The 8,370-nt window shown below is 39.5% G+C and overlaps 1 protein-coding gene across 1 annotated transcript in view; it reads right to left on the reverse strand.

The window, feature by feature from the left end:
• Window positions 1-8,370, reverse strand: part of Ccnb3 (cyclin B3) — a 61,464-nt gene that overhangs the window by 26,733 nt on the left and 26,361 nt on the right. The window contains exons 4-6 of the mRNA XM_050160971.1: window positions 4,368-4,689; window positions 2,953-4,251; window positions 1,573-2,838 (exon numbers count right to left, since the gene is read on the reverse strand). Of these exons, the coding sequence (XP_050016928.1) occupies window positions 1,573-2,838; window positions 2,953-4,251; window positions 4,368-4,689 (2,887 nt within the window). The remainder of the gene's footprint in view (window positions 1-1,572; window positions 2,839-2,952; window positions 4,252-4,367; window positions 4,690-8,370) is intronic.

Genomic DNA, 8,370 nt, shown 5'->3' on the forward strand with positions numbered 1-8,370 from the left:
GGGAGAAGGGTGGGAGGAGGGGGAGGGAAATGGGAGGCTGGGAGGAGGCGGAACCTTTTTTTTTCCTTTTCTCAATAAAAAAAAGAGAAACTGAGGAGGAGTGAATGAGGGGGCATAGGGAGGGTGGGGGGCAGAAACTGGGAGGAAAGAAGGGAGAGGAGACAGTAGTTAGGGTAGAAATAATAATAATAATAAATAATTTTAAAAAGAAAGAAATTATCTAAAGGACATTAGGAAAGGGTTAAAAGAAAGCTTAGTTCATACATACTCATTTTGCTTCACTGTCTTCTACCACTGTTCCCCAAATTTCAAGTGTTTTGGACTATTACAGATCATGTCTTAGCCCTACAATCTGCATACTGTCCAGCAATCAATATTTGCCTAGTATATGTCTGTTCTATTTACATATGGCTTTGAGTCTCTCTTATTTATTTTATATCTGGGTGTTTTACCTGAATACTGTGTATTTGCACCATGTACATGCAGTGTCTGTGGAGGCCAGAAGGCATTAGATCTCCCTGGAAGATCTAATTCAGTTGTAAGAAGCCACGTAGGTGCTGGGAACCAAACCTGAGTCCTCTACAGAAGCAGCAAGTATTCTTAACTACTGAGCCAACTCTTTAGCCCCAATGCAAGCCTCTTATGACAGTTTTACTTTGTTATTTCAGCTATATCAACTGCTTTCTAACATCTCATGTTATGCCCCAATAATTTGATCTGCTCTGCCTCATCTTAGTAGCTTTTTTCCTGCATCTAAATTTTTATCTAAGTTGCTTTGCTTCTAAATAGGGGATGTTTCTCCATCAACTTTCTTTCTTATATTTATAACTTATATATTCCCTCCTTGGGATATATATTTCAATATTCTTGGTCTTAATAAGCATAAATACTTTCTTACTGATAAGCTTCATAACTATAAAATTGGAAATTAGATATTCTACAATATCAATTTGATATAAGAGGAGAATTTCAAAGCGCCTAGTAATTTTTTCCATTTCCTGAGTAACCTCAGGGTATGAAAGATGAGAAATAGGAGATTATGTATTACCTCTCATTAAATAAAATCAGAAGGTAATCAAAGAAATATCAACTCTCACTGAGTGGAGGCTCCTTCCCCAACACAGTACACACTGCTTAGCTGCTTAAGCAGCACATAAAAAGAAGACTTTTGAGGTATTTGAATGATGGTTCAGTGGCTAAAAGCACCCACTGCTCTTGCAAAGAATGTGAGTTCAGTTCCCAGCACCCATTTTGGGCAGCTCACAACTGACTATAACTCCAGCTCGAGGGGTTTTCAATGCTTCTGGCTTCTACAGGCAAGTGAGCTCACATGCATAGACAGACAGACAGACACATACACACACATACACTTTATTATAATATTTCTTTTTTTATTTTTTTTTAGAATATTTCTTAAATAATCCCTTTGGGGGTTAGGGTTGTGAACTTATGGCAGAGCATGTGCTTTGCCCTAGTTTTAATATCCAAAAACCAAAACCAAATTATATAAAGCACCTTACCTAATTTAGATAAACTACCATATCTAATTTAAGGAAACAGAGAAGTAAATACCTCAGGAAGTCTTATGCCCTGAGTTGACTGAGAGTCTTTGGAGTCAGAGTCATATGGACTAGAACTCATGAGAGGACCGAAGTTCTCTACACAGGGCATGGCAGCACTGGAATTGTCTGGTTTGGATGCTAAAGCATTGCTGGACACATTAGGGTTAGTCTCAGGTGAAAAGATAAGAAATGATTTGGAAAAATCCTCGCCGTCAATAACAGTAGTGTCTTCCAAAGGTGGTAGACCTGAGAAGGACAATTGGTCTGCAGCAGTGAGTCCCTCATTCAATGCTAGTGTCACTGTGGACTCCTCAACAGTTAGTGTCTTTCTGGTTTCATCACCCTTCTCAATGTCAGCCTTAAGATCAAAGGTCAAAGACTCCTTGCAGCTTGCCTTCTCAGTGCTGGGATTCTCTTTCAAGGCCAATGCTTCCTTCAGGCTAGCCTCTGTTTTAGTGCTAGGGTTCTCCTGCAAGACCAAGGGCTCCTCCAGAGTAGATTCTTTCGCAGTAGGTTTCTCCACCAATTCCAATACTTCATTCAAGAGATCCTCTACATTACTGAGTTGTTTCCCCTGAGAGATCAAGGCTATCTTCTCTACACTGGGATTCTTCACAATGACCAGTAGCTCCTTCAGAACAGTCACCAACTCAGCTCTGGGCTTCTCCTGTGAAGCTATGAGCTCTTTCAGAGTTTCCTCCTCAATGCTGATTGTCTCCTGCAAGGGCAAGAACTTTTTGGATTGAGTTTCTGTGTCAGTGGTGTGCATCTTGATGGCAGCCTCTTTAATAGAATTACCTTGTGTGATCGATGACTCCATACAGAGAGCCATCTTCTCCGGAATGTTTAAAGGTTCCTCCGAGGCCTCTTCCTTAGTGTTGGAGTAGTTTTGAAAGCAGGGTGGCTGATGACTAAGAGACTCATTATTGTCACCACTGCTGCTCTCATCCAACACTTTTCTTAAGACAAATTCCTGCTCTAGAGCAGCAGCCTTCTCTTGGCTCGATTCCACAGAGGAAGGGTATCTGTCCTTACAAAAGAGCTTTCTTAAAAACAACTCTTCATCAGAAACACTGTCCTGGGAGGCAGGCAGGTTTGTGTGTGTGCCATTTTTTCTATCAGTCTTTTCTTGAAAATTCAAAGACTTCTGGAATTTCAATGTATCTTCATCAGCAGAACTATAAGGAGAAAATAGCTCTGGAGAGAAGAGTTCCTTATCATCATTTAAAGTCACTGATTCATTACTATATGCCCCTTTTTGACTGGTGGTCTTCTCCTCTGAGACAGATGGCATTGCAGGGGATAGTTTCTGAGGAATGGAATATTTTTCATTCGATGATGATTCATTACTATATGCCCCTTTTTGACTGGTGGTCTTCTCCTCTGAGACAGATGGCATTGCAGGGGATAGTTTCTGAGGAATGGAATATTTTTCATTCGATGAAGATGGATTCTGTTGGGACCTAGTTATGGTTTCATTCCTAAGTGATCCAGGCTTTTGAGAGAGAAAGTTCCTTGTTTCATCAATTTTTTCCAGCCTCTCTGACTGTGCTGGCCAGAGGGGGATTATATGAGTAGTGCACTTTTTTTCTGGTAAAGCTGTATTTCCTTTCTTAAAGGGCGGTGGCTCATTTCTTAGTGACCCTGCTCTTAAAATGTCTGTCAATAGTACTCGTGGGTTTAGAAAATGGAACACTGTCCCTTGAGTAAAAGTCTGCTGCATCTCTGAAGTTAAAGGATTCAGAGTGGAGGCTGGTTCCTCCACGATGCACCGTTCCTTAAAAGCTGACTTCTCCTTAGTGTGCTGCTTTTGTGGACCATAGAGCTTCTTCGACTTGGACAATACCTCGGGACTACTGTGCCTCTTTTGCAATGCAGATGGCCCCTGGAAAGGGGGTTTTTTCTTAGTGGTAGACTTCTTAAAGGACAGTGGCTCACTTGTGACTGGCTCTTGTACTACAGGGCTATTGAACAAACATCTCCTTTTACTGAGACGCTGCTTCTTCTTTAATGGTGAAGGCTTCTTCAAGTAAGGGGCCTCTTCCATGCTCCAGCACTTCTTCAAAGCTGGAGCTACATGAATATGCTGCACCTCTTCCTCAATGGTAGGCTTTGGCACAGCCAATGACTGTTCCACAGCCGATACCTTCACGTGAGCAGTGCACTTGCCCGGCAATAGAGACGGCCCCTGGAAATGGGAATCTTTCTTGGTGTTGGACTTCTTATAGGACAATGGCTCATGTTCACGGGTGCCTTTCCCCTGAGTGTCATGGTTATTTTTAAAAGAGGATAGCTTTTTTGTGTAGGTAGCTTCTTTGGTACTGTGTTTCCTCTTAGAAGTAACCGGCTCTGCTAAAGCGTCATCTTTATTATTTGTATTCTCTCGCAACACCCGTGGCTTCTTCAAGATGCTTGCCTCCCCTTGAGCGTTACATTTCTCTTGCAGTAAAAATGGCTCCTGTAACAAAGACTTCATTTCAGTGGTAGGATTATTTTTCTTGAAAAATGGCTTTCCAATTACTGACTTCTCTCTAGTAGCTGGCACCTTTAATCCTAATGATTTCTTCCTGATTGAACTCTTCCCCTGAACAGTATACTTCTCTTCTTGTATAATATATTTATTCTTTAAAGGCAATGGACTCAAGGTGACAGTCAACTTCCTGATGAAAGGCATCTTTAAATCAATCATCTATAAATGAAAATAATTAGGAGAATTTTAGTCTTTCCTAAACAATACCTTCTGGTTAAGCTGCATTTCTGAAAATACTTATCACAAAAAATCATCTGATTCCCTAAGGATACTACCTTCTCAGTGATGTCTGCTTCTTCTGGCTTCTTCTTCCTTTTAGAAGTCATCATGGGCTCTGCATCAAACTCATTGTAGTCTTCAGTCTCATCCAGCAAAATTAGTGGCTTCTCCACTAGAAATGTCTTCTGATGGCATGCACGGCTCTGTAATGTCTTCTTCAAAAGTCTTGTCTCCTCGGTAGCAGGTTCCTTATTTAAAACTAATGTCTTTTGAAAGACAGATGGTTCCTTAGTAGTTAGTGTTTTAGACTTGGTGGGTATATCCAGAATAAACTGTTTCTCCACATTTGACAGTGAGGTGACAAGTCCAACCTTGGAACTGTAAAGGAAACAAAGTATGGGTAAGAAGAATGCAACTCCTAAATCCTCACACATCATTCCATTCTGCTGCCCCATTAACTAAAGAAAGACAAAGACATTCAACCCCAAGATAGAACAGAGGGTAATAAAAAGATGCACACCATACGAAATCAAGTTAGTAGCACACCATATATTTTCTATGCCTACATTCCTACACTTTTCTACTTTTCCCATAAGATCCATGTCATACTTTCTCACATATGATTTACTATCATTATTCATGTACAAAGTTTCTATTATAATACTTATTGGATGAGTACCTGCACATGCATTGATCACTCTCACTAGAAACAGTTATTTCTCTTTGTCTATCAGCACCATGCCTTTGACAAAATGCAGGTTGAAATTATTTTTGTTTGAAGGCTAATGAGAGATGAAAGCTGGTAATTAACATTGATGATATCTAACAACATTCTCTGTGCCAAGGAGTATTCAGAAGATGTTTTCTCAAAGAAGGGAATAGTAAGATCAAAACAGAAACATGTCACGGATGTCAGATCTAAAGCTCTGCTTTGAATAGGGCTTCATGATTAATGACAGTGATTAACTCAGCATAATCAAGTCATTCAAAGAATACAAGTAAAAATAAGAACTAAAGGGAGGTAAAACCACCATCCTGAACACCAGATATAAATGCCTCCAAAGATTACATATCAACAATTCAATTCAATTCACATGAAATAGGATTCTAGGGTGTAGGGCAGTGATTCTCAACAATCGTTTGACGGGGTCACCTAAGACCATCAGAAAACATAGATATCTACATTATTATTCATAACAGTAACAAAATTACAGTTATAGAGTAGCAACAAAACAATTGCATGGTTAGGGGTGCCCACACATGAGGAACTGTATTAAATGGTCACGGCATTAGGAAGGCTGCAAACCACCGGTGTAGGAAGAGTTAGAAAGTAAACTCCTAGATATTGTTTGTCTTGAAGGTGTTGACACCTTTTAAAGTTACAAAGTGGTAATAGCTCTAGAATCATTTTTTAAACAGCTGTATTATAAAAGATAGCAATTAATTAAAAAGAAATATCTTATAAGATTCTGTTTGACAAATCATGCTGGGAAGTGGTGGCACACGCCTTTTAATTCCAGCACTCGGGAGGCAGAGGTAGGTGTATCTCTGTGGGTTCGAGGCCAGCCTGGCCTACAGAGTGAGTTCCAGGACAGCTAGGGCTGTTAAACAGAGAAACCTGTCTCAAAAAACAAAATAAAACAAAAACAGGCTTTCCTGATGAGGACATTTAGAAGTTATATCCAGGTCTTCAGATGATCTAGGTACAATAAGAACATATATTGTCGGGAGCTAGTTTGTCAAGATTCAAATCCTATATCCTCATTTAGAATCTAGGTAATCTTGGGCAAATTAATTGAGTGTTTTGGGTTTCCTACCTATAATATGAGGATAAAAGTAATATCTCTTTAATAAGCTTGTTGTGAAGATTTGACAAAATAGTATGCTAATGACACTTAGAGGAATGTTAAGAACAGCTCAAAAGAATTACATAACATATCACTGGAATTATATAATTTAGATAAAATGAACAAATTTGTAGAAAGTAATAAACTATCAAAGTTCATTAAAGAAGAAAATAAAAACTTAATTAGACTTCTATCACGTAAAGGAATTGAATTAGCAACTAAATAAACTAACCACAAAAAAAGAGTTCAGGCTAAGATGGCTTCACTGGTGAATTGTACCAAAAACTTAAAGAGAGATGAAAACCAGTTCCTCATAAACTCTCTTAAAAAATAAGAAAGGTGGGGCAGACCACCGGCGCAGGCCCAGGCGGGGCAGCAGACCACCAGTGCAGGCTGCGGCAGACAGCAGGGACCGGCACACAACACCAAGAGCAGATCGCCCCACTACAATTAAAGCAAAGAGGTAGGCCTTTGGTTGGCAAGATCCTTAGCAAGGAAGGAGCCGGGTCCTGTTCCTGCAGACCCTTCTGAGGGGCGAGAGGGAACTTTCCCAACATAAAGATATTCCTTTGAATATTCAAGAAGCATACAGAACACCAAACAGACTGGATCAAAGAAAAACATCCCCTCGCCATATAATAATCAAAACACAGAATATACAGGTTAAAGAAAGAATATTAAGAGCTGCAAAGGAAAAAGGCCAAGTAACTTATAAAGGTAAACCAATCAGACTTACACCTGACTTCTCTATGGAAACCATGAAAGCCAGAAGGTCCTGGATAGAGGTACTTCAGAAACTAAGAGACCATGGATGCAAGTCCATACTACTATACCCAGCCAAGCTATCGTTCACTATCAATGAAGAAAACAAGACATTCCAGGATAAGAACAAATTTAAACAATACGTAGCCACAAATCCAGCCTTACAGAAGGTAATAGAAAGAAAATCGCAACCCAAGGAATCCAACATTGCCAACACTGCCTACAACAACGCAGGCATCTAGCAACCCTTCACCAGCACAACTCAAAGAAGGGAGACACACAAACTCTAATACCAAAAACAATAAGAATAACTGGAGTAAACAACCACTGGTCATTAATATCAGTTAATATTAATGGTCTCAATTCACCTATAAAAAGGCACAGGCTAAGAGATTGGATATGAAAACAGGATCCAACATTCTGCTGTTTGCATGAAACACATCTCAACCACAAAGACAGGCATCTACTCAGAGCAAAGGATTGGGAAAAGGTCTTTCAAGCAAATGGTCCTAAGAAAAAAGCAGGTGTGGCCATACTAATTTCCAACAAAACTGACTTCAAACTAAAATCAATCAGAAGAGATCGAGATGGACACTTTATACTCATAACAGGAACAATTCATCAGAATGACGTCTCAATCCTGAATATCTACACCAATAATATAAAAGTACCCACTTATGTAAAAGAAATATTACTAGAACTCAAGGCAGACATCAAACCACACACACTAGTAGTAGGACACTTCAAGACACCTCTCTCTCCAAGGGACAGGTCAATAAGACAGAAACCTAATAGAGAATTAAGAGAATTATTGGAGGTAATGAAGCAAATGGACTTAACAGACATCTGTAGAACATTCCACCCAAATAGGAAAGAATATACCTTCTTCTCTGCAGCTCATGGAACCTTCTCGAAAATTGACCACATACTCGGAAACAAAGGAAACCTCCACATATACAAAAAAATATCCGTGTCCACCTGTGTCTTATCAGATCACCACGGATTAAAATTAGAAGGCAACAACAATGCTACCCCCAGAAAGCTGACAAACTCATGGAAACTGAACAGTCAACTACTGAACCAACCTGGGTCAAGGAAGAAATTAAGAAAGAAATTAAAGTCTTCCTTGAATTTAATGAAAATAAAGAGACAACATACTCAAACCTATGGGACACGATGAAAACAGTGCTAAGAGGAAAGTTCATAGCACTAAGTGCCCACTTAAAGAAAACGGAGAATGCATACATTGGGGACTTAACAACACACCTGAAAGCTCTAGAAATAAAAGAAGCAGATGCGCCCAGGAGAAGTAGAAGACTGGAAATAATCAAACTGAGGGCTGAAATCAACAAAATAGAAACACAGAAAACAGTCCAAAGAATCAATGAAACAAAAAGTTGGTTCTTGGAGAAAATAAACAAGATCGACAAACCCCTATCCAAACTAATTA

This window comes from Alexandromys fortis, unplaced genomic scaffold (genome assembly GCF_014885135.2).
Source record: "Alexandromys fortis isolate MF-2015 unplaced genomic scaffold, M_Fortis_MF-2015_v1.1 scaffold_83, whole genome shotgun sequence".
In the NCBI taxonomy this organism is placed as follows: Eukaryota; Metazoa; Chordata; class Mammalia; order Rodentia; family Cricetidae; genus Alexandromys; species Alexandromys fortis.